This window comes from Meles meles, chromosome 2 (genome assembly GCF_922984935.1).
Source record: "Meles meles chromosome 2, mMelMel3.1 paternal haplotype, whole genome shotgun sequence".
NCBI lineage: Eukaryota > Metazoa > Chordata > Mammalia > Carnivora > Mustelidae > Meles > Meles meles.
In genome coordinates this window covers 27,563,269-27,590,258 of record NC_060067.1, presented here as the reverse complement: position 1 = coordinate 27,590,258, position 26,990 = coordinate 27,563,269, and the positions used below count along the sequence as shown (strand labels likewise).

At 44.3% G+C, this 26,990-nt stretch overlaps 1 protein-coding gene across 5 annotated transcripts in view; it reads left to right on the top strand.

The window, feature by feature from the left end:
• Positions 1-26,990, top strand: part of DCUN1D4 (defective in cullin neddylation 1 domain containing 4) — a 71,907-nt gene that overhangs the window by 7,218 nt on the left and 37,699 nt on the right. For 3 of the 5 annotated variants that reach the window (XM_045997075.1, XM_045997074.1, XM_045997078.1), the window contains 4 exons: positions 12,854-12,924; positions 13,104-13,143; positions 23,802-23,916; positions 26,645-26,736. In XM_045997075.1, the coding sequence (XP_045853031.1) occupies positions 12,854-12,924; positions 13,104-13,143; positions 23,802-23,916; positions 26,645-26,736 (318 nt within the window). Of the gene's footprint in view, positions 1-1,819; positions 1,825-12,853; positions 12,925-13,103; positions 13,144-23,801; positions 23,917-26,644; positions 26,737-26,990 lie in introns of those variants that run through there. The other 2 variants (XM_045997077.1, XM_045997076.1) reach the window with 2 other exon arrangements.

The window sequence follows — 26,990 nt, the reverse complement described above, 5'->3', positions numbered from 1 at the left end:
TCTGGTGTGTCTTTTTGGATCTAATTTAGGAGTATTAGCCTGGAAATATTCTTTGTGCCTTTTTTGGGTAGAATCCTATCTGATAGTCTTTATTTTATTTTTAGTATTTACTGAGTATCCTAGATATACTATGAAATGGTACCTATTTTAAGTGTACAGCTTGATGAGTTTTGGTAAATATCTATACTGGCATAACTGGTACTAAAATTAAGCTACAGAACATTTTCATGACCCCCAAAGGTTCCCATGTGTCCCCTTGCAGTCTATACTTCTCCACCTTCTACCCCAACTTTTGGCTTTTCGTGTATGTCATGGGAAGCCACCTTCATGGTAGTTGATGATTTGCCATCTTGCTGTTGATTGGGATATTACAGTATAAAAAGGTGTGATAAATCTCTCCTCCTTTTTTTTTTCCCCCTGAACTATTAAGTCCAGAGAACAACTGTCAGGGCTGTATAAATTATAAATCTGGTAGTGCTTTACCGCATGGAATGGTCTAGAGTGAAATTACTAGTCCTTTTCAAGTTTTGCAGTGGATGGCTGTTCTGTACCGCCCAAAGACACAGACGGCTTGCATTTGCTCCCTGAATGTGATGATGTCTTTTAACTATTATCTGGGTCAGGTTGGGAGACAGTTAACAGTTCAGAGTTGGCCCAAGAGTCAAATTGCCTGGATTCACATCCTTGCTCTGTTATGTCTTCTCTGGGTGACCGCAGGTGAGTTACTTAGCAGCTCCTCTGCGTGCGCTACTGCGTCCTCGCCTAAAACGTACCTACCGCAGAGTCTGGAGCTGTTCGGTCTACACTGCTTACTGAGCATCTACATGGACCAGGCCCTGTTCTTGTCTCTCGTGAAGTTCTCTGTCTGGCTTAGGGGAGGGAGCCTGCAAGCCTGTAAACCATACGGTGTGTTGGATGGTTGGAAGTTCTGTAGAGAAGAGTAAAGCAGAGGGTAGGGCACGCAGGTGTGTGAGCAGAAGGGGAGAGGAGTGGAGGATGTTGTAGTTTTTAATAGCAGGGTCACTGGTGGGAGTGAGGGGCCTTCCAGGCAGGGGGCAGAGGAATGCAGGGGCTGGGCTGGGGGTTGGGGGGGGGGAGCAGACCTGTGGTGGGAATTCCATGGAGGCCCGTGTACTTGGAGTGGAGCGGGGGGACTGGGCAGAGGGGAGGAGGTAGGAGGCGAAGTCAGGGTGATCCCAAGGATTAAATGAGAAAACCACACACACACACACACACACACACGCACACACACACACACACACACACACACACACACAGTTTAGAGAAGTGCTTGGCTCTCTTCTGTTTTAGTTGCTAATGATTGCTGTGTAGGGACACTGTCCTCGTTAGGCTTTAAAAGGAGACCCTTGAGAGGAAGAGAGGTTATCAGAAAGAATCAAATGAGGCATTCCCTCCCTTAGTCATTCACCAAACATTTGAGGGTTTCTTGTTGCCAGGCAGTGCGGTAACACATGTGACTGGGGGTTTGGGGTTGGGGCCCTGTGTCCAAAGAGCTTCTTCTGGCGGCTTCAGTGGTGCAGACAGAGAAGTAATGGACAGCTTGAGTACGGCACAATGGCAGCTAGGTTGGTTGGGTTGCCCAGAGTGCTTTGGAAACAAATGGGAAGTCATTAAAATTAGACTTCATGGAAGGGTTAGCATTTATCATATGGGTTTTGCTTCTGAAGTGCCCCCCCCCCCCATTGCCGTGAGGAAAAAGGTTTGAGTGTGGCGCCTCTCCCCCCGCTGGAGGGGGAGGGTGCTTTCCCAGGGGAAGAGACAGCAAGGGTGAAAGTATTGAGAACTGGGGCTGGAGAAAGGGGGGTTGGGGAGGGGCTGACACATGCTTGGTGATTAGTGTTGGCCTGTTCCAGCTGCTTTGCCTGAGTTAATGCATTCAGTCCTCACAACAACCCACAGAAGCAGATTGTGTACTTAGTATGTCCATTCTACAGATGAGGAAGTTGAGGTGCAGAAAGGTTAATTAATCTTCTCAAGGTCACACAGCTTCTAAGTGGTGAATTGAGATTCTGACTCCAGGGTCTAGGGGCCCCACCAGTGCCAGTGAACTCAACATTCTATTTTTGCCTTTGGTTTAATCCTCACCGCGGCCCTCCAGGTATATCGGAATTCCCTATTTTGTCTTTGGCCTATGAATGTTGATGGCAGAGCCAGCTGACGTGGTCATCTCCATTTTGCTTCTGGTTCTTTTGTTCTTGGAATGGGCCCCAGTAGCATCAGGATGTAGGAGGAATTCCTTCTTTCCCATCCCTCCTGTCCCCTCGTTTCTGTCATCTTGCCCTCAATGACAGTAGGCTTTAAAAACTGATTCTAACTGGGGCACTGATCATGGCAAAGCGAAGTATTGCATTCCTTTACTCACTAATGATGTCATTTTAGTCTTCTTGGGTCTTAATTTTAAACAGACCTGTGTTAACTACTTTCTAAGTACACTTTTTGTAGTATTTTTAAATACAGAAGATATCGGACAACATTGCAGAAAAGCTACAAAACATAAAACTTACCTTTTAGGGGCTTCCGAGTGGCGCATTGGTTAAGCATCCGACTCTTGGTTTTGGCTCAGGTGGTGATCTCGGGGTCGTGGGATCGAACCCCACATTGAGTTCTGTGCTCACCAGGAGTCTGCTTAAAGATTTTCTTCCCCTCGTCCTCTGCCACTCTCCCCTCTTGGTATGCTCTCTCTCAAATAAGTAAATTAACCTTAACCAAAAAAATAACAAAAACAAAGCCCAAACCCCTTACCTTTTAGTAGAACTACTAATGTGTTTTCCTATAACATCTTTGAAATTATTTTTTATTTTGTAGTTGAGATTAAGTCCTTTTCTGCTTTAATATCCCTTTCTTCAATGCCATTCCCAAAATTTGACCACAGATTACTTGTTCTTAATTAAACAGGAAGCTGAAGAACATGGCTGTACATTCAAGTCCAGGCAGCTGGCTGTTGATGTCATACTTTTAATGACCTGTCACCTTGTCATCCCTTCCGCCTTGTCTTTACTTTCTGGTCTGGCTTCAGTGTGTTTTAGTCTCTTCTACGTGCTAATAATAACAGGGAGTGAAACGGTGCACCTCAGGGGCGCATAGGACAGGCCTGTGCTCTGCTCGTGCTTGTTAGGCACCATCTCGTTTCACCGTCGCAGAAGCCTTGTGCAAAGGGGCCTGTTAGAGCAGCTGTACAGATGGGGACACTGAGGCACAGTGAGACTGGGTCACGGGCAGGGTCACTCAGCTGGAATGTCACAGAGCTGAGACTCTGGCTCAGGCCTTTCTGACGCCAGAGCAGCAGAACTCTTGTCACATCAGTGAGATTAAAGGACGATTTTTCCTCTGAACTGTTGAGTGGATCTGTGCTCCTCAGTGGGTGAGGCGGGGCACAGGGAATGAATCTAGGGCCCCTTGTACCTTGTCACACTTGGAGTGCAGCCACGCAGGGTGTCCTGAAGCGGCCGGTTCCTTTGAGATGGCATTGGCAGGCACAGGCCGCGGAGTGGATGACGCGGCTAGGTGGCACGCCGCCTCTCCGGGCTGGATGGCTTCTCCTCGCAGCCTCTTTTATGGGTCCCGGGAGAGCCCCAAGGAAAAAGCCAGCCGCGGTATGCTTGGATGGCTTTCATTTTGGAGCCTGCGTTCCGTGAAAACGCTGAGTCACCCACGATGACCGGCCTCCCACCCTTTAGCCAGGTTCCCCTTGCCGTGCCTCACCTCCTGGCTTTTGTGCCTTGTAAAGTGGCAGGTATTTATTGATGAGGAGAGATGCCAATATCTTCCCGCTGCTACTTGGTTTCTCATTTTCACCTGGCTTTTCGGTTTTGTCATCTTTTCCCTGGATCTCGCTCTGGTTCTTTTCAGTGCGCGGGTGGGGTACCAATGACTGAGTGAGATTCTGGTCTGTAGCGTGCGGAGCTTGTCCCGTTAGCGGGTTGGCTGCCCGCAGGCTGGGGACCGAGTCAAGAGTGGGGCTAGAGCTCCCTTCTCTGGCTGCCTATTAGAATCGTCCGGGCTGCTGAAAAAAATCAGACCCCACTCCCATCCGGATGGGGGCCCTGGCCGTTTTTTCAAGCTTCCCAGGTGATGGGAAGCTTTTTCTCTGATGGGCAGCTGCTGGATTCGTTTGAAAGAGGTTTCATCAGCAGGCTTGGTTTGGACTGTGGGCAAGAGGGCACTGGGCCGATAGTGCATCCCGGGTAGTGCCTACCTCGCGCTGGCTACTGTTCTAAGCCCATCAGATCATTGACTCATTCCGGCCTTGCGGTATCCCTATGAGGCAGGCACTGTTAGGCATTTTATAAAGAAATTCCTATTTCTAGCGAAGAAGGGCATGTCGGATGAAGCTGACCCACAAACCTCACACACAAACGTAGAGAAATAAAATAAATCTAAAGCTGGTGGGGGGAGGAGGTGCTGCTTTTGCTAGGGAGTCGGGAGAGACCTCTCTGATGAGGTGACATTTGAATAGGTAGTGCAGTCAGCTGCGAGGCTCTGTGAACACCAGAAGTCGTTGACGCGGAGGGCGTATTAAATGCAAAGGCCCTGAGGTAGGAATTCACGTGAGTCTTCAAGGAAGAGAGTGGCTGGAATGGAGTGAGCAAGGATAATGGAATGAGATGACTTTAGGTCAGATCATGTAGGGCCTTGTAAGGACTTGATGAAGACTTAGGGGTTTTTTTTTTTTTTTTTTTTTTTGTTTTTTCCTTTTATACTGCAGTAACAAATCTGAAATCTTGTTGACTGAAATCAGACATTGTTACGTGTTCTTTATAGGTTGGTGGGTCTCGTCTTGATATCACTGGCATTTTCATTCTGTCTATGTGAAACCCACAGGAAAGAGGGCTCCTGTTTCTAGAAGGAAGGAGACAAGGCAAACCTAAAGAATATAGTTCAGCTACTATACACCCTTGACTTTGACAATAGAATTTTTTTCTTTTTCCTTATCACTGAATAAAATTGACATTTCAGGAGAACGGGCCATATAACCTGTAACTTAGAGAGCTCCTGAGCGTTCCGTACCCCAGTTAGAGAGGCCAGGCTCTGCTTGCTCATGTTCTGGTTCTGTCTGAGAAACATTCAGGACCAATGCTGATTTTGATAACCTTTATTTTTGTCTGATTCTGTTTCACTTCTTTGTCATGAACATGGTCATTATTCTGCCCCTCCCCTCCTCAAGAGCCTTTACTGCTTTAGTTCATCATTTTCATTGTCATCAAGAAGCATTTATTAAGCACATACCTGTGCACAGTGCTGCATTAAAATCCTTTATACCTGAGCGCATTGCCCGCTGATGGGCCAACTAGAGTCTAGCTAATAATATTTTTAGGGGCGCCTGGGTGGCTCATTCGGTTAGGCGTCTGACTCTTGATTTCGACTCAGGTCATGATCTCAAGGTCCTGGGATGGAGCCCCACGTCGGGCTTGTCCCGCTCCCTCCTCTTCTTCCCCTGCAGGCATGCGTGTGCTCTCTCTTTCTCTAAGATAAAATCTTTAGAAAAATAATGAAATACTTTCATTGATCGTTAGTGCTCAGAAGAAAGAGGTGTACTTGAAGTCAAAATAAGGTGTTGGTGGTATCTTGTCTGCCCATCTCTTCCCTTTAAATAAAGGTGGTGGGGACCCCTGTGTGGCGCAGTTGGTTGAGTATCTGACTCTTGCTTCGCGGGGGTCCTGATCTCAGGGTCCTGGGATCGAGCCTCCTGTGGAGCTCGGTGTGGAGTCTGCTTAAGTTTCTCTCTCCATTTCCCTCTGCCTCCCCCTAAAATAAATAAATAAACCTTAAAAAAAAAGTTGGTAGGTTGTTTTAGATTTAGCCAGTTTTAGTAACTTTTAAGAAAATGTTAGTCTAAGTTTGTGTACTTGATTTTTAACAACTTAGAGAGAGTGTTGCTTTTTTTTCCTTTACCGGAGCCTGGAGATCGATCTGTTCTTGCTGATTAGAAATAAACTAGAATGGAGGAATGGGCTCCGGACTGGGAATTCGAAGATCTGTGAATCACTCCCAGCTTGGCCACAGCCAGCTGTGCGATCCTGCCTGAGCCAGTAAAGGGAGAACTGGACAGATGGACACAAAACACTGAACAACTCCATGGCATCTCCTGAATGCAGTCATCGTGGTATTTCCTGATAGTGTGATCCCATTTTATCTGGACGATAGTTCTGGGTCCCTGTGTAAGGTCAAAACCCCCCGTATTAAAAACGTCCCTTGGAAACGCTTTCAGAAGGTGCCCCGCTGGAGGTTCCCTGAGATCAGCCCAGCACGGCCGCTTCTTTCCTCCGGCGCTGGAACAGATCTCTGGCTCTTCAGCGGAGCACCAGTTGAAGCAGCTGGCTTGCATTTAGGGACCATGTTTTATGGAAAATACATTTTTAAATACTAGACTCATCCAGTGTTGTGAGATTCGCAAAATGTGACTAGCATGTGGGAACGGACAGACCGAGCGGCTATGGGATCTGTGTGCCTGTCTCTGGCTCATTCAGTAGAATGGAGGGTGGTTATGGGACAAGTGAACTTTCTTTTCTTCTCTCTTCCTCCTTTCTTTTGTTGTTTTTTCTTTCTTTCTTTCTTTCTTTTTTTTTTTTTTGGCCAAGTGAATGAGGTTGAATTTGTGTGAGCTCCATGTGCGTGTGGGAGGGCCCCGCTGTACTCAGTGTTGCTCCTCTCCACTGGTCCTGCCCCATCTCACATCAGGCCCTAATCCTTCCTCGCCTCAGTCACTTCCGGTGGTCTTTGTGAGAGGCCATTCTGAAGCCAGGCCACCCACCATCCGTGCTACACATTTGCTGCCAAGTGATCCTTCTAGAAAGTTCCCAAACTGAACACTGCAGCACCTGGACCCACAGCAGTGCTCCTCAGAGTTCTCCACCGACATTCTGCTCTGGCAGAGGTTCAGTGACTTTAGCGTCCCCAGGATCCTGGCAGCAGAGCTCAGTGTGGTGGCGTCTCCTTGAAGTCTTGTGCCGTACTTGTGTCTTTGTGGCCATGTAACACTTTCAGGTGAATTACTCCTGAGTAGAATCGATGGTGCTTGAATGTGCCATGTCTGTCTGTGTGATTTGCATACCCGCAGGTGGCCCAGATGGAGACTGGGCCTTGAGAGAGTAAATCAAGACTGGTAAGCAGGGTTCACAGATTCTTCATGGTCTGACCTTGGCCGCCTTTATGCGTTTCCTCTTCTACCATGCTGCTTCTCACATTTGAAGTTCTAATGGTGTGGATGCCCTTGAAATGCCCTGAACGTACCGAAATTAAGATTTGGTGCCTTTGATCTGCGTCCATTCATTGAGTATTTATTGAGTGCCTATTATGTGCCAGGTATCGTTTTAGGTACTAGGGATGCAGTAGTGGACAAGACCAAGTCCTGGCTTCCATGAAGCTTACCCTTTAAAGGGAGAAGAAGATGACAAATCTGTGATACAAAGAAAAGAAAAAGGAAAGGGATGTGTGGGAAAGTGATAAAGATTGAAGAAGGGGTCCTATTCGTTGGTCGGGTGAGGTTGTGTAAGAAGGCTCCTGGTGGTGCCACCCCATGAAATGTGAGAGCAGCCATATTCTCATCAGAGAGCAGAAGGCTGGAGGCAAAGCACGAGTTAAGGCCCTGAGATTGGAGTGTGCTTGGAATATTCACAGAACAGCGGGAAGCTCACGTGGCTGCTGCGAATAGCGAGAGGAGGATGGGTGGGAGATCAGATCGGAGAGATGGGTAGAGGCAGAGCGCGCAGAGCCCTGAACCCAAGAGAAGGGATTTTCTTTCGCCTCGAATGCCTTCCCCTTCCATCTGTAACTTTGGGGTGAGGTTGGAATTAACTTTAGTCTGCTCCACATGCTAGCTAGTTGCCCCTCTCTCTTTTTTTTTTTTTTTTAAAGATTTTATTTATTTATTTGATAGGCAGAGATTGCAACTAGTCAGAGAGGCAGGCAGGGAGAGAGAGGAGGAAGCAGGCTTCCTGCTGAGCAGAGAGCCCGATGTGGGGCTTGATCCCAGGACCGTGGGATCATGACCTGAGCTGAAGGCAGAGGCTTTAACCCACTGAGCCACCCAGGCGCCCCTAGTTGCCCCTCTCTTTACTGATTCTCTCTCTTTACTGATTCTCTCTTCCTCATTGATTTGAATGTCATTTTATTGTATATTAATTACGTATGTGTGTTTACACAGATGTACATATGTTTATCAGCGCTCTTCCATTGATTTATCTTCTCACACATGTACCATTTTGTTGTAATTATTGTGCCTTTAATACCCAGCATTGACAGATTACAGCCCACGGGCCAAATTTGGCCTACTACTTAGATTTTATAAATAAAGTTTTATTGGAACACAGCTACCCTCATTTGTTTATGTGTTATTTATGGCTGCTTTGCGCTCTAATGGCACCAGCAGTTGCAACAGAGATTGGCATGGCCCACAGAGCTAAAAATGTTTACGATCTGGCTCTCTACAAAGAACTGACCAACCTCTGCTTTATACTGTGTATTGCTGTCTGATAGGGCACGTTCTTCCTCATTCTTCCTTTTCAGCAATTTCTTGGCAAGGCCAACGTGTTTATTCTTTCAGATGAACTTTAGAATCAATCTGCCTGACTCCCTTCCTTTTCTCCACCTCTTTTGGGGTGGAGATCTGGAAGGCAGGAAGAGTAGGAATTTGATTGCATTTAATTTGTAGTTTAGTGCAAAGGGAACGTGATTGCTTTATAATACTGAGTGTTTGCATTCCAGTCGTGTAATATCTCTGATATCTCACATTTGTGTGTTTCAGTGAACTTTCATGGTTTTTCATTTGTATGTTCCGTATTTGTTTATTCTTGTATGTATGACTGCTTTTTGTTGCTATTGTAATTGAGATCATCTCCCCTCTGTCTTTGACAAGTGACTATGGTATGAGGGAAGGATTTGATTTTTAAGAGTTGAAATTGTTTCTGACCTTCTTCTGGAAACAATCTCCTATTAGGACTGTTAATTTTTAAAATTTGATTCTTTTGGTTGATGGTCATTGTCTGAAGTTACATAACTGTTTCCTTCCTAATGTTTGGGCCTGTTTTATTGTGGAACTCTATACTTAGGGTAGGTTGGGGACATGGACTTTGACCCCTTCCCCTGCCCCCCCCCATTGTTAATTCATTTTTTTCTTTTATCATATATAGCTCACAGCAAATGGTAATTACAAAACAACAAACAAAAACCCAGGAAGCTTTATGCCCAGTCATCCTCTGTTGATGGTTGTAAGAATACCAGATCATTTAGGCATGCTGTTTATTAAGCAGGCTCTGCCTTTTTTTGCACAGCCAGGTTTGGCTTTTAATACAGGATAATAGGGTTTGCATGTCATACAGGAGAGTGAAACCCAGTCAGTGCTTTACTGTGGAGAGTCATTTGATCATGGAATAAAGGTGACTTAACCTAGCATTTATCCTTTGGAATTGAAATATGAGCAGAAGAAAATTTTTGTGAATCAGTTAGTGCTTTCCTAAGTACGTTCTCTGGAAAGCATTTGATCTTTACCCTTACTATCTATTCCTTAAAGATGTGAAATCTATTTTAGATTTCAAGGTCTGTTACTTGCCCTGAGCACTAAACAGATGAACCATAAATTCAGTATGTGTTAACCTTTGTGGATTTATCTTTTAATGCCATTCTGGTCTTTTTTTCTCTGAATTTGTATCTCCCCCTTAGCTGCTTCTTTCCTTGGTGAAGCTAAAGAGAAAGTATGCGTGTTGCTGGTTTCTTTTTCCTTCTGGTGATGCAGTGATGAGGTGGTGATGACAATGGACGTGGAAATGGAGACCCCCTAACTGTGTTGTGTGATTTGCAAAATAAACCCGCCACATTGCCTGTGAACTGAAAGTTCATATGTAGAACCTGGTCTTAAATGCTCGTCTTTTGTCCCCACTATGTCAAGGTTATCTTTGACTGTCATCATGGACACCAGTTGGTGGTATATGAATATAGAAATGCCATCATAGGCTGTAAAGACATACCAGGCCACATGCCTCAATCACAGAAGTGGCCCCAACTTGGGAGTTGGGGTTTGGGGGCTTGACTTGGACCAATGGAAATTAGGGACCATTTTAGATAGCGGTGTGATATAGAAAATGATGTTAGCGAATGTAGTGATAATTGGTCTCTTTTATTGGACACTTAATATGGTCTAGACATTATAATGGATGTCTGCCATATCTAGGAATCATAATCTATTTTATAGATAGGAGTGATGAGATTTAGGTTCAATAACTGGTAGACCTGAGATTCACATCAGCTTTCGGTCTTCACAGAGAGGTTGTAAATCGAAGTAGTATTTTGGCTGTGATTTTTAGTACAGAACTCTGTGTGTGTGTGTAGAAGGATTCAGAAATTTTAATTCATTTAGTTGGTTTTTTTTTAAGGGGGGACAGAGGGAGAGGGAGGAGGGTTTTTTTTTTTCTTCAGATTTTATTTATTTGTTTGACGAAGAGAGAGATAGCAAAAGCAGGAACACAAGCAGGGGGAATGGGAGGAGAAGCAAGCTTCCCACGGAGCAGGGAGCCTGATGGAGGGCCGATCCCAGGACCCTGGGATCATGACCTGAGCCAAAGGCAGCCGCTTAACAACTGAGCCATCCAGGCGCCCCAAGAGAGAGAATCTTAAGCAGGCTTCACCCAGCCAGATGCCAGGCTCCATCTCTTAACCCTGAGACCACGACCTGAGCTGAGATTCAGAGTCAAATGTTTAACCCACTGAGCCACCCAGGTGCCCTCATTTAGATTCTTTTATGTGAATGTCAGCAGTTGAATTAACATCAGAGTGGTGAAAGGTGTAGCGTGGGGGTGGGGCATCTGGAAACCTGGGTGCTTGAATGATCTTTGGCGAAGCCCCTTTTTCTGTGCCCCACCCCCACCCCCCCGTGTGGCTTCAGTGAAGAGAGAATCTAGATCCTTAAATTTCTTCAGTTTTTAGCTTGGGGGGGGGGTGGGCAGGAGTTTATTTCAGGATTTAATTTAGAGATGATGATGGAGTGTATCTTTTATCTTCTGATTTTGAAATTGAGAGCGTACGAGGAAGGGGAGGTTTTGGTGTGGTGGTGACGTGGGTCGGGGGGCTGTGTGTGTTCAGGCTCCCCAAAGCCTCCTGTGGATCAGAGAGCACTGTTGCTCCTAGCTTTAGAGACCCCATCAGTGTTTACTAAATATACGCATAAGTAAATAAACGCACACACATATGTTCACATACTCCAAATGCTTTCCTAAACCTTTTCTGTGCAACTGCACTGATTAAGATGGAAAATCATGATTCTGGGCCACATTATGTCATCATTTACCTTAAGTATGGCTGAAGCATTCAGATGCTAAACAAGTAACACTTGTCCTTAGTCAAGCCCATTTAGACTCTGAGGCCTTGCTCTGGTTGTCTCTCAGCCAAAAATTCTGGTTAGTTGGGCAGTTCTCGATGGCTGTGAGCAGAGCCTCTGACCATTGCTGCCACCAGGTGGGTCCAGCAGCACACCTGTGTGTGTGTGTGTGTGTGTGTGTGTGTACGTACGTACGTACGTGCCTGCTGCTCCTGACAGTGACTTGTGAATGCCAGGGGCTCTGCTCTACCGGCCTGCCCAGAACTGGATTCCTGGCACAATTTCGAAAAGAAAGTAAAGCTTTCTAAATACTGGCAGGGAAATCAGCTTGCTTTCCAGCCTCCGAGCAGCAGCCCAGAGTCCAGCCCAGCACAGACAACTTCTAGTGTCTGCTCTTTGGTCTTTTCTTTGCATCTAATACAGGTCCCAAAGAAACTGTTCCAGTGAAAGGGGATTTTTTTTCCTTTTTTATCAGAATGGCCTAACTTGAGGGAGTTACAGTATCTTTTCAAGGTCACTTTCAGACTAACTTTTCTGATGGTAAAGGAACTAGTCTAAATCTTGATATTTTATGAAAATACTCTTTGATGTTTATTCAAATATAAAATGGTCTGTAGACTTTTAACTTATATTTATGTAGCCTCCTCATATGTGTGCCAGCGACAAGAAACATTTGAACTTAGAGATTCAAAAGCCTAACAGTTGAACGTTTTATGTTGTGTGGGATTCTGAGATGGGGGTATGATTGAGCGTGTGATCCTGAAATTATTAGAGACGATGGGGGATAACGTTCTTGGATTTGGACAGGTTTATGAGCATGATTTCTGCTTCTGCGTTCCTGGGTTTGTGGCATTTTTTAATCTCGCAGTGCAAGTAACTGTAGGCTCCATCCCTGGGCTCTGGGCTCCTGGCCTCAGCTTGCAGTGGAGTCCTTTGATTTGTCTGTGTTTGCTTGATGGGAGGGGAGGGACTTAGGTTCCATTTTTGCTCTCTCGTATAAGAGCCAGCAAAATAAATATATTGCAAGAAATGCCAAATGGTTGAGATGCTTTTCTATACTTTCCTGGTCAGTAGCTTGCTTTGATACTGTATTAGTAATTCCGGGGAAGAGAAAGGGAAAAGGAAAGAGAAAGAGAAAGTGAACATGTTTCTTCTGAGATCTTTCTTCTATTTGTGTGACTTTAATTTGCTAACGTTATTGACATTTTTCTCGTACGTTCAAGTTCATTGCTGGTAGGATTTTACAACTACTGAGGGATTTTTGTTTTTCCTTACAGTTCACATGAAAATTTCATGAACTTAAACATTCGGTTGGGAATTTGACTTTATTGCCAGACTTTATTTCTAAGAGATAGGTCAGTAGTTGCGTGTTGTATTTTATTTAATAAGTATCAAATTAATGGAGAATACCATTCAGTCGTATCCAAACATTTGTTTTTCTTCACTTCTGAGTTTTCTTCTTTTCCACTGTTTTGGCAGCCTGGGAAATAAATGACACTGAATTTTCTTCTTTTTCTTTTAAAGACTTCCAGCTGAACCCTCATCTCTCAACACTGGCAAATATTCATAAGATCTACCACACCCTTAACAAGCTAGTAAGTCAACATCTTAAAGACAAAACTACCAGCTGTTTGAAGTAGTTGTTTTACGTGTATTTGGTAAAAATTTAGATTACAGATATGAAGATACTGGCTGTTTTTGAAAATGTTTATGAATTTTCATACTTGCTCTGTGGCATGTGATTTCTTGGTAATAATGAACATATTTCTTGCAGAATCTAACAGAAGACGTTGGCCAAGACGATCACCCAACAGGTATGTGTAAATGCTTACACTACTTAATTTTAAATAAGCCTTGTATATAAAGTTATGAAGGAGAAACACGAGCTGAGAATGCTCTGTGTTGTAATACACCAACAAGCTGTTACTTGGTGGAGGTGTTTCTCAGGGTGTCTGAGGGAAGCCGTGTTATAGCTCCCTCCCAGCAGCATATCTGCTGTGGGGCTCTGGCTTCTGTCAGAGTAATTCAGTCCCTTTAAAGGGGCTGGGAATCCTCCCTAGTGGTTTCACAGTACTGTTTCCTTACTCAAGTATTTTAGTTTATACTAAAAACTTACTATGGTGATGCAGTTCGAAAAGTATCCCACAAATGGTTATTGAATTGAGATGACCGATCATTTGATAGATGAGTAGAGTGTTGGATGTATGTGTTGTATAGGTCTTGAGGATTTATGAATTGGAAAATGGAAATTAATAATTACAAACAATTCTCTAGTCCTGTATGTAGTTCTTAAACTTTAGCTAGCTTATAACCCTCTAGGGAGGGCATGTTAAAACAGATTGCTAATCTCCTCCCCCAGAGTTTCTGATTCTGTAGACTGGGGCTGGGGCCCTAGAGCATGCATTTCTTTTTTTTTTTTTAAAGATTTTATTTATTTATTTGACAGACAGAGATCACAAGCAGCCAGAGAGGCAGGCAGAGAGAGGAGGAAGCACGCTCCCTGCTGAGCAGGGAGCCCCATGTGGGGCTCGATCCCAGGACCCTGGGATCATGACCCGAGCTGAAGGCAGAGGTTTTAACCCACTGAGCCACCCAGGCGCCCCTAGAGTGTGCATTTCTAACAAGGTCTCAGATGATGCTGGTGCAGCTGGTCAGAAGACCACCCTTTGAGAACCACTTCCCCAAACTGTTGCTAATCCGAAGGTTCAGAAACTTGGACTTGATCTGTGGTTACTACATCTCCCAGCAAAAATCATTAGAATGTATTTAGAGTTTTTGAAAATGACCACAGGAGTACAGGCTTGTTGGTGAATTTTGAACAGCACAAAAGCGAATGGAGTAAAAAGCGACAGTCCTCCTCATCTCCCAATCCAGCCTTCCCCATGATGCTGTTTAACATGTGTTCTTTCAGACAATTGTATGTATGCATATACTTTTATAGTACTTTAAAAATTTAGCATCTCTAAGATCATAATGTACATACTATACAGCATCTTGCTTTTTCTTTTTCATTTAATGGTATATCTTGGAGGTTTGGGGATTTAGAACTCTCCCACCTTCTCCTCCAGATTGGTTCAGAACCAGTTGAAAATTAGGTGTAAGATGGAGATTGAAGTAACAGTTTTGTTGGAGAACCCAGCTCTGATGTGCAGCGAGAAGGCGGAGGCTTTTCTGTATTTCACCAGAGTGAGATAGCCTGACGCCCAGTCACCGCCACAGCCGGATGAGCCCAGGCCGGCACACCTGCTGTGCCCCTCAGGGCCTGAGAGGGAGTTCAGAAGGGCTGGGCCCCTCTGCTCAGCTCTTTCTCCCTGGACCACTAATTTGATCAGACACTCCTCCTTCCAGGGCAAGGAGTGAGAGAGGTGGTGGGTGGTGGGGTGGGGTGGGGGGCAGAGTCTGTGCTAGGAGTGTTCTAGAAGGCCAGGCCACAGAGGCTCCCTTCACCTGATCTTTCTGTGTCAGTAAATCAACTTAAGGGCAATCAAAAGCAATTTGCTTAATACGTTTTGAAAACAATGTGTGCACGTGGTTTTAAAAGAAATGTCGAAAAGGTATAAACTAAAAAAATGAAAGTTTCTTTTCCATTTTATTGCCCCCAGCTGTCTTCCCCTGTTAGCAGTCTGCATTTGACTCTCTAGGGGTAACTCTTAGATTCTTGTTTGTCTCCCCAATGCTGATGGTAGCCCCCCAACAATATATATTTGTATGTGCCTCTTGTGTTTGTCACTCAGTATATCTTGATTGTTTTCTAGTAGCACATTTATAAAGCATCTGCTTTATATTTTCATGTCTCTGCATTTTGAAAGTTGATGGATCTATCATAATGTTTCCGCAGCCTCCTACTGGTACACATTTAAGTCTCTTTGACTCGGCTGCTCCCAATTATGCTGAAATAAAATTTTCAGGGCCAGTTTTAATAGTTCAGAAGTAAAGCACGTTTCTCTCCAATTCTGAACTGATGTATTGGTGGGCTCTGAGGAGTTTTTTAAACTTCCGAGTTCACGCAATTTTGATTGAAAACTGAATTTTGTGTTGGTACAGCCTTGAGGTTGTCTCTTCTTTAGCAGAAGTAATAAAACCTCTTAAGTTCTGAATTTTGTACATTATGTAGTTAACTCTGAACTTTAGATTCAAATGAATATTGTTACTATAGTAATTTTATGTCTAAACATTTAACCTGAATGTGGCAATTTAAAAATTGGAAACTATAATTAAGAAAACGAAAGTAGAAAATGTAGCTGGCCTTATACCTCCTCTCTCACCCTTGCGGGACAGAGCATATGTGTGCTGTTTGGAATGTAACGTGCTGATGCAATGCCTGGCACCTCGTACGTGCCTGTCAGTGTCGATTAGCATTAGTAATTTCTTCAAATAGTCCATTTCATTAGCATTTGCCCATTTGGTTATAGCATCGCTTGTGATTACCATACCTGACAGAGTGTGCTTTAAAAATCAAACATTAAATCTGTTGTGTTTGGAAATCCGAGAACATTAATCACCGTAATGCTGCTTTGAACCTTTTTGGCTCAGCCATAGTCTCAGCAATCTCTGTAAGAAACTGTACATGCAGGAGCCAGTCCTAAGTCCAAGAGAGGCTGCTGTCTTCCTGCTCTGTCTCTTCCAGAACTTTCCTTTGCTGCTTTCGGTCTTCCTCCCACCAAAAAAAAGAAAAAGAGAGACAGAGAGAGTTCATCTTGGACAAGTAGCCCCAAATCCAGATTATAGGGAATGAATAAGAAAAGCCAAATGGAAAGGACAAAAAACAACGAAGGAGGAGAAAGATGACAGATGTCAGAAGTCCGTATTTAGAAAGGAACGGCAAAATTTTTTTGTCTTAAATAGGGAAAAAATTTCCCATTTAGACCCAAATAGTTTCACTCAGGCAAGCAAGTAGTTCAGTGATCTGTTCCAGGACATGAAAGAAAATATTAGGTACTAGAAAGGTGTTTTGAAATGTGATCTGTTTATCAACCGAAATCACTATGTCTTTGTGACATTGTTCAGTGACGAGTGAGGCGAAACAGCCATATGAAAAGTACTGAAGTGGCAGAATGAACTGTGTATGTTATTAAGTGAAACAAGGTTATAATAAACTCAATAAAACGAAAAATTAGTGAGTTTTTTTGTGTCAGAACATGCATTTACGCTGTAAGGAAAAGTCAGACAAATTCTCTGATTTTATGGATCTCTTGAGGCCCCAAAACAAAAAGATTAAAAAAGAAAAGGCCGTGGAGCACCTACTTAGATACTATTTATTAAAAATAACAGGTTTAGGGATGACTGGGTGGCTCAGTTAAGTATCTGCCTTAGGCTCAGGTCATGATCTCAGGGTCCTGGGATCTAGCCCTGCATCAGTCTCCCTACTCAGTGGGGAGTCTGCTTCTCCCTGTCGTGCACACACTCTCAAATAAATATAATCTTAAAAAGAAAAAAGTGGGGCTCCTGGGTGGCTCAGTGGGTAAAGCCTCTGCCTTCATCTCAGGTCATGATCTCAGGGTCCTGGGATCGAGCCCCACATCAGGCTCCCTGCTCAGCGGGGCGCCTGCTTCCCCCTCTCTATGCCTGCCTCTCTGCCTACTTGGGATCTCTCTCTCTATCAGAAAAATAAGTAAAATCTTTTAAAAAAAAGTAATACGTTTAGCTAAATTATCCTCAAAACAGCAAGCCGGATAGTCATTAAACAGCCTTTGGTCTGATCCAGGTGAACTTGAGTTGCTGTTTAAAATAGATTTTGTGGGACCAACTATTAAATAAGCTGAAGGATGTTGGCAGTATTTCTGATTGTTTAATGTGAAAAGATTTCACTGACTGCCCGATTTATTTGAAAATGTAGGCAGTAAGTAGAAATTTCATTTGTTCTCTTTAGTACCTGAGATCACTTTGGATCCACTTTAGTGATCCGAAGTTCTTTTAACACTAAATCAAAAAGAAGGGAACCTGAACTCAAGTCATAACCCTTGGGTAAAAAATATAAGCAATTTTTATTGCCTTCTTAACACACACACACACACACACACACCAGCATCAGGGTAGATTTCAGACTGTCCATCTAGTGTAGAAATACTGAGACTGAACACCAGGACATCAAGATAATATTAAAGAATGTCAGAGTTTGTGATTGTTAGATGAGATTCTTCTCTCCCTCTTCCTCTTTCCTTATTATTATTATTATTATTATTATCAAAAGGCTTTTCTTTCCTGTGTATCTGCCAAATATTTCTCATGATGTAAGATGGATCTTTAAAATCTTTTTCATTCAGTGCTTTCTCTTAGATGATTGGCAAAGAATGAAAACTTGTACCTGTGATCATTTCAAATGAATTTTGGGGTTTCTTAAAGCTCATCTATGGAAGTTGCTTTTTCTTTGTTAAGTACTTATTGATCTAGGAACTTTTGGGTGCTCAACTCTATAGGTCAGTTTTCTCATCTGTAGAATTGGGACGGTAATAATATTTCTCAGATTTGTGAGGATAACTTTAAAAATGCTTCAGAGTTATTCTTTAAAATGTCTGCCTTTACATTTTGCCTCGATCGATAATGTCACATTGATTGTACTTCCATAGCTACTTCTGGGGGTTAAAATAGTCTATTCTTTGAAGGAGACAACATTTCATAACATTTTTATAAATTTTTTTTAGTTTAAAAATAAAGTTTAATTGAAGTAGATTAATAAATTCTGAGTCAGTAAAGCCAAAATTTAATGATACAAATAAATACAAATTGATAAAATATTCATTTAAGTGATTATAATTTTTATTATAAAAAGACATTACAGAGTTATTTTAAGAAGCAACATTCTCAGGGCACCTGGGTGGCTCAGTCATTAAGCATCTGCCTTCCGCCCAGGTCATGATCTCAGAGTCCTGGGATCGAGCCCTGTGTCTGGCTCCCTGCTTGGCAGGGAGCCTGCTTCTCCCTCTCCCACACCTCTGCTTGTGTTCCCTCTCTTGCTGTATCTCCCTCTGTCAAATAAATAAATAAAATCTTAAAAGAAAAAAAAAAAGCAAACATTCTCGAGTATTTTTGTTTAAAAAAAGCCCTACTTGCCAGGCGACTTAAAGTTGAGTGCTCATTTTATTGACAAACAGAAAAAAAGAATCTGAAATGATGATATACTGTCTATTCATTGGTATTTTAAATATCTGGAAAGGCACTGAGGAAACGTACTGACTTTTTTTTTTTTTTTTTTTTTTTTTAAATTTCTTTGACAGAGATCACAAGTAGACAGAGAGGCAGGCGGGGGTGGGGGGTGGGTAGGAAGCAGGTTCCCTGCTGAGCAGAGAGCCCAAGGCAGGGCTTGATCCCAGGACCCTGAGATCAGGACCTGAGCCTAAGGCAGAGGCTTAACCCACTGAGCCACCCAGGCGCCCCTGTACTGACTTTTTAGAATTTGATTTACACATGTTTTAAGAACGTTTATTTATTGCGAGCCTCCTGTAGGATTCTCGGTAATGTGTGTATCTTATTATTGTTCTAAGATACTGTATTAGCTGCTGTGTACGCACAGGTGAACCAGATGGGGCCCTCCATGCCAGTGTGTACCTTTGTGTGTGCACTTACAAACTCTCGGTGTTGCCCTTGCTCAGGCAGACTCCCTGGAACTCTGTTGGGGTGGGGGGAAGGGGAGCAGGTTTGGAGCACATAAGCCTTGAGTTGTGTGCTCTCTGTGTATTTTGTTGATTTGGTTCATGTGGCAAAGTGTATTGTAAGCAAACTTGCTTTCTTCAGCATTAAAAAATTGCTTCATGTAGCCTGAAACTTTTCCCTAACAGTACGGGTTCTAGGGTTCTACCTCTGGAGCTATGCCGTATGGCCCTTTGTATCTACACTCGGGGAGGAGTTTGACACGCCTTTCCTCTGAGGCGGGGTAAATGGGTCAGCGAGCCAGTGAGGGCCCTGGGAAGGTGAACGGACGTTGTTTCTTGGTGAAAGATGGCCCCATATAGCCACTCGCCTATGCTGTCATTAGAGTAGAGCGATCTAAGCCAAAGCCGAGCTAGAAGATAAAAATTTTAAGCAAAGAATAAAACGCCGAAATGGGGCTCAAATAGGAGTGCATTTTTACACAACCACCAAAAAAAGAGTGATTTGTGAAACTTTTCACAGAAAACATTCAGCAATGAGGAAGAAAATAAGAGAAAGTTGAACAAGTGAACTTAAGATGTTTGTATATTTTCCAAAAATAGGATACCCTTGAAAAGTCGGCCTCAGCGAAAGCTAGACGTTGTGCCAGTGTGTCCACGAGGAAGCAGATAGCAGAGGAGCTCGTGGCCTAACCTTTATTGGTGAACGTTGGTGGAGACACTACCTTAAACAGTGTGCATTGTTTGTGGGCTGAGGGGGCATGGTGCGTTTTCCTCCATGTTCTGCAGACACTGGTCTAAGGGGGTGGTTATTACTACATGAGGTGCTCAGAACCAACCCATCCCCAGTACTGGATGGAAATGACTTTCTTTCAAGAGGGAGAAGGAGAGTGAGCAATGTGGAAGGGGGCAGGGAGGGGCAGGAGGAGGGGGAGAGAATCTTAAACAGTTGCAGAGCTCGATCTCATGACCCTGAGGTCATGACCTGAGCTGAAATCAAGAGTCTGATGCTTAACGGACTGTGTCACCCAGGCTCCCCAACTTCTCTTTATACATAGACATCAAGGAGGGGAAAGTGAGCTTTGAGGTTTAAGACAGACCACTCTTCCTTCCTTCCTTCCTTTTTTAAAATTGAAGTGTAGTTGACATACAGTGTTGTATTAGTTTCAGGTGTACGACATACTGATTGGACAGTTCTGTACATTACACGGGACTCCCCAGGATAAGCGTAGTTACCATCACTCACCCTACGAGGCTATTACAATATTATCGACTCTATTCCCTGTGCTTTACTTTGCATCCCTGTGACTTAGGTATAAGTGGAAGTTTGTACCTCTTAATCCCTTTCACTTATTTTGCCCATCCGCCCAGCCCACCTCCCCCCCTGGCAGCCACCAAATTGTTCTTTGTTATTTATGAGTCTGTTTCTGTTTGTTTTTTCATTTTTTTTTTTAGATTCTCCATATATAAGTGAAACCATACGGTGTTTGTCTTTTTCTGACTTATTTCCCTTAGTATAATACTCTCCAGGTCATCCCTGTTGTTGCAAATGGCAAGACTTCATTATTTTTTAATGGCCGAATAATATTCCACTGTATGTATACCCCACATCTTCTTTATCCATTTATCCATTCATCTATTGCTGGCCACTGAAGTTGTTCCCATTCTGGGTTGTTGTAAATAATGCTGCACCCAGCATTGGAGTCCATATAGTCTTTTTTTTTTTTAAAGATTTTATTTATTTATTTGACAGACAGAGATCACAGGTACACAGGCAGGCAGAGAGAGAGAGAAGCAGGCTCCCCGCTGAGCCAGAGAGCCCGATGCGGGCCTCGATCCCAGGACCCTGAGATCATGACCTGAGCTGAAGGCAGAGGCTTTAACCCACTGAGCCACCCAGGCGCCCCATATAGTCTTTTCAAATTAGTGTTTTTGTTTTCCTCGGGTATAAAGACCCAGCAGCAGAATTTTCAATTTTGGGGGGACTTCCGTACTATTTTCCAGAGTGGCTGCACCAGCTTGCCTGCCCACCAACAGTGCCCAATGGTCCTGCTAGCCCCACGTCCTCGCCAACACTCGCTGTTCCTCGGACACACTTGTTTCCAAGCCGTGTGGCCGGCTTTCCAGCCAGGCAGGACGCACTGTTACACTTTGCAGACCTTACCCCAAAGCGTTCATGGACAAGAATAAATCTTTTTCTTTCTTTCTTTCTTTTTTTTTTTTAAAAAAGCTTGGGTCACTGTGAAACTCTTTGGACCTTTTTGTACGCTTTAGTGTTATTTATAAACAGGACCATTCTGTAGGGAAGATGGGGTGTGTGCGGTGGTGGGAGGCACTTTCCCCACCTTCCTCTTTAGTTGCCACTGCTGTTGCTGGGGTCAGAGATACCGTCTGCCTTTTGTCTCCAAAAAACTCTCTGTTGCCATCCTTGCACAGGATCTGGTCGGGAGCTGGAGAAGGGTGACTGCGGGTTGTCTTTTTAGCCCTGTGTGGGGTCTGCTTCTGAGCTAGAGGAGGAGGCAGGATCCTTGAGCTCGTGCATCGTTCAGTGCCTGGCACTGGGCAGCCACCCCATTTGGGCTGTGGTCATGGCTTATTACAGAAGAGGTGCTCTTGGCCGATGTGTGCCTGCAGCACGTCGCCCTGGGAACCTAGCACCAGCCGTGAACCTCATTGTGAACCGGGATTTAGGTTCCATTTCTGATCATCGCTCTTCCTGGGGCTGTGACCTTTAGCTATGGATGGCTGTCTCCCTTCCCTCAGAGCAGGTTTCTAGAAAGAGCTGCCGTGTGCCCTGTGCGGGCTCCCTCACCCGCATCCCTCTGTAGGCAGGCCAGCTGCAGCCTGGCCTCCACCCTCGCCCCCGCCCCCTGCTGCGGGCCTTCAGCCCCTAGTCCGGTGGGGGCCTCCGCTCCTTCCCGAGCTGACCTCGGCTGCCCTCGGCTGCCCTGGACCACACCTCCAAACCCGCTCTCCTCCTTTGGCTTGTAGGGCATGACGCTTTCTCCCCGCCCAGGTCTTTCTGAGCCCTTATGCATTCACCCGTCTCCTGGGGCTCTGTCCGGAGTTTTCTGCTTCTCCGTCTCCACTCAGAAGGCCTCAGAGAGGCGACACTGAGTAGTGGCTGAGCACGAGGACTTCGCTGCATGGCTTCCGTCATCCACTTCACCTGCTGCTTTCTGGATTGGACTTAGTCTCTCTTCAGCATCTTCATCTGTGAAAATGGGGATGCTAGCAAGGCCTACATCCACGGTGGCCGTGAACACTCGGGGCGCTAGGGTCTGCCTGAGCAGCGCGGGCATCCCTCCGTTCTGGCCGTTAGAACGCGTGTCTGTTTATACCCCCGCCACCTCTCTACACACAGTGCTTGGCGCCGAAGCACTTCCAGGGCATGTGTTTCTTCACGAAAGTCCCGAGAGGGAGGCATCATAGTTCTTGCTCTTAAAATGATGAACCAGAATAGGTCAGTGATGGACCAAGCCACATAAACTTACTCACTGAATGCAGATCACCAGCACCCTTCCTTTCATTTTATTTTTTTATTAAAGATTTTTATTTATTTATTTGACAGACAGATATCATTCATAGGCAGAGAGGCAGGCAGAGAGAGAGGGGGAAGCAGGCTCCCCACTGAGCAGAGAGCCCAATGTGGGGCTCGATCCCAGGACCCTGGGATCATGACCTGAGCTGAAGGCAGAGGCTTAACCCACTGAGCCACCCAGGTGTCCCCAGCACCCTTCCTTAAGCTCCCTCTTGTCCTCTGACTCAGGGAGAGCCCAGGGCCTTCTACCAAGGGACTAGTGGAAGGAGGAGAGACATGGGGGCCCTGAATTCACCCCTCTACACTTTGGGGACCTTGGAAAACCACTTGAATGTCCAAGCTTTGGTTTTTCCCCTCTGTCGAGCAGAGATAACAATCTCTACCTTGCCAGACTGACATTCGGGGTTAGTGTGGGACCCAGACGGCATATCCGGTAGCCCCTGTGCCAGGATGGACACATTTTAATGATCTTATAATTGTTTTGTAAGTTGTAATGGCTTTAGATGGTCCAAAGCAAGACTGTCTGGGTTTGAACTCCAGTTTTGCCACTTAACCTAAGCTCTCCCTGCCCCCCATTCTCTCATCGGCATAGACAGTAACGAGGATTCTCTTTTCATAAGCCGGGTAGGTGGTTAACAAGTAAAGACATCCTATAAGTGTTAGAAACTGGGCCTGGCTCACCGTGAGGTCCCTGTACGTGTTTCCTATTGGGATCATCTGTTAGTACATTTTAATATCTTTTACCAAAGGAAGGTTTAATTCTGAAAATCCTGACCAAAAGTGGCAGAAGCAGACTAAAAATTGGTATGGAAATTTGCTCAAGATCCTGTCGGGCTTCTGTCCAAAAAATCTAAATCTTGTTTTTCTGATATCAGCTATCCCTTGAAGCTTAACAGTATTGGGACTAATGTGCTTGTTTGTGTTTCAGAGTCAAGGTTACTGGTTGATCTGACCTTGCCTAATGAAATACACAAATGAGATAGCAGTGCAGTTAGTTCCTTTTGAAGGAACACTGACCTATGAAAGAGACCGAAAGCTTTGATGATTTACGTTAGTGTTTTTGGAGAGTAAATGGAAATCATGATAACTTCCGTTTCTAATGTGTTTTTTTCCGGGGGTTTGGGGATATTAACTTATTTGTGTCATTGCTAGGTTTATTTCTTGACTATAACATTTTCCCAAAGAGGAACCAAAAACCTTTTTTTTCACCTTAGAACATTTACAAATAACATCAAAACCCTTTACAGTACAAGCCGCAGACATTCTTAATTTGGCGGGTGGCGCTCTCTGGGGATGTAGGATGTGGCTAAACTGGCTGTTGTGCCCTGTGGCCCTTTGTCCCTAGGAAGCCTGCGTTCGTGCAGCTCTTCAGACTGCTTTAGTAAAGTGATGCCGCCGAGGAAAAAGAGAAGACCTGCGTCCGGAGATGACTTATCCGCCAAGAAAAGTAGACACGATGGGTATGTCGCAGAGCCAGTAGATCAGACACGATGACGTGTATCAAAGAGGCACACTTTCAGAGTGTAATTATCTTGGGATATTTATTTTATGTGTGGGTTTATGAATGAAATCCAAATTAGGTAAGTCGAGTTCTTAGAAACTGAACTTTTATCTCGGTCCGTTGAGCCACCAAAACTGGTGTAGAGTCTCTTTCTTTCCTTTCAAGGGCTTGCCGTCTGTGCCCGTTGAGGACCTCAGGATTGGTATGTATCTGTCCTCTAAGAGGGTCTCGCCAAGCACAATCACAGGAATCCATAATTGCTTTCACGAGGGCCCCCACGGCCGAGTGGCTGGGGGAGCGCCGTGGGGCCTGGCCGCTCTGAGCCTGCTTGGAGTGTTAGTCGGGCCGACCAGTCTCAGATGAGTGAGAATTTCTTAGAAACTGTGAAAAAGAAGACCCTGCAAACCACTTCTCTTTCAGACAAGTGCACTGTTGAATTTGGTCACTCTGAAAGTCAGTAGACTTACCTTAGACATCTTTATTCTTTCACCTGGATTTTCATGAGCCGTTGGGAACAGACATCATAATTTTAATCTTTTCTGCCTTTTTTCCACTTTTCTCCATTCTGGCTCTGTAGGTTACTTCACTCATGGGCCTGAACATTCACATCTATGAACCAAGGGGATTAGATGAGATTTTTCTGTTGTGTTCTTGCCATGGTACTTAATATGCTCTGCCTCATTTGGAAGGATAGAGAACTCAACTCTAAACATGGCCATCCCTCGTCCTACCCCAGATAAGCAGCAAATGTGATCTGTAAGAAGGTAGCAGTGACTAAGACAATCACCAGCAAGGTTTCGACCAGTGATTTTCAGCTTTGGGAAGCCAGTCACTTGATACTTCTTTGGTGGTGTTGATGCTCTGGTCATGGAGCTTTAAATGCTAATAGTCACATGGAGTTTGTGACTCTATCCACAGCCCTCGTTCCTTCTACCACACGCTGGGATAACTCCGTATGAGAAAGCTGCTTAGAGACCGGTAGCTGCATTGTGGGAGGGTGTGACGTCCTCTTGCCGATAGGATAGCATTTCACTGGCCACCCAAGGGATAGGGGTCTGTAGCTTTGGCTGAGTTTCATTCTTGGTCTTTTAAAAAAAAACAACCAACTTTATTTACATACCGTAGCTCTCATCCACGTTAAGCGTTACAATTCAGTGATTTTTACCAAGTAGTTAAGAGTTAACGCAACCATCACACAAACCAGTTTTAGAAGATGTCCACCACCCCAGTGAGATCCCTGAGGCCCATTCACAGTCCCCCCCAACCCCGTTCTCACCCCCAGATGCCCACAACCCCCCTTTTAGTGGCCGTGTACAGATTGGCCTTTCCTGGGCATTTCACATGAGTAGTGTGTTTGTGTCACGCTTCTTTGACTTAGCATTGTTGTTTCTGAGGTTCATTCATGTAATCACATGTATCGGTATCTTTTATTTACCAAATAGTGCTCAATTGTCCTTTTTTCTGTAGAGTACTTCAAAGCAGTTCAAACATAGCAGCGTCCTATGTATGTCTCCATGTTGTTGATCGGTTACAGTCTGTGGACGAGAATGTCTCGGCCCAGGATTGGAAGCTCTCTGTTTGAACCGTTGGCCGGTCCCACCTTTGTTTCTGGGTAGTATGGCCTATAGAAGAAATACAAAACTGGGGGTTTGCTGTTTCAGTATCTTGATACCCTACAGCCATGCTCGGTATGGAAACCCAGAATCTCTAATCGGGTATATACAGATATTCTGGTGAATGTCTGGGTCATGAATAAATTCTTACTAAAAGGTACTTGTGTATGATCTTTGTAATATATAATATGTAAATTAAAACTATATTCTTAAGTGTTGACATATATATATATATATATGCATACACATACGTGTTTAGGCAATTTATATATAAATGAGGAAAAGAAAAGGTATATAGTCAGAAATTTTTTGTTGAAAGGACTGTTTTAAAGATCCTGCCTTCTCTCCCCTCCCCAGATGGGGAACATCATGGTTCTTAGGTCCCAGTCATCACAAAATACAGAACTCCTGCAGAGTCAGTGTTGCAGGAGGAGGCTGCTGGGCTTCCTGACTTGGTTCTGCAGCTTATGCTGGGTGTTTCATACCAGCGGGGCATGACAGGAGAGCGGCCGAAGCCAGGCTCCTGTACTTCTCTCTTCTGAGTTTTTTTCCTCTTAGACGTTTGGACATAATTTTATGTTTCTTTTTATTTGCTTAATATTCCCTTGACGTGTCCAATACTGATGGGTTCTTCCTTAGCCTGTGTTCTGTGCCCACCCTGATTTGTAAGACCTGAAAGGAGAATTTAATGCAGAGACCCGAGTGAGTTCTAGGGTCATTGCTGGGAGGAAACACCTTAGCCAGGTCTGGCTGGGTCTTACTATATCATTCTGTAGGTCGTTCTGGCTAGTGAGGTAGAGGGGAGTATATTAAATCAGTCCTTCCTGAGTACTTGTTAATCAGAGCAAAACCTGTATCAAGTATTTACCACTTAATTCTGCTTTGGGTCTGACTGTATTTAAAACTGTAGTTATAAAAGCTGAAGCTTCCATGTGCAGGAAGCAAAATGTTTAAAATATACTGGAAATACTGGTTGAATAGATGTCTGGTTTGGGTAAAAGAGGAAAAACTGTCTGCCACTTAAAAGAAACTCCGCATCTTTAAATAATTTCAGACTCCTTTCTCCATTTCTAGTATGTATAGGAAATATGAGTCAACCAGAATAAAGACAGAAGAAGAAGCCTTTTCAAGTAAGAGATGCTTAGAGTGGTTCTACGAATATGCAGGTAGGTCCTCGTTCAGATGATCTGAGTCTGTCCCTCGTGAAAGTAAGGACTACCTTAGGAAAGAGTGAAGAATTTAAAAATGTGTACTTTTCTAATGTGGTTTGTGTGCTGTCTCTTCCTGTTTGAGAGAGGGAACATAGTCGAAACAAGTCACCAAATGTCCTATTTATAGCCAGCAGCTAAGCCAAAGAATTCAGAACACTAGAAGGGAACTGAAAAGATGAATGCACTTGGGAGAAATAGTCGGGATTGCT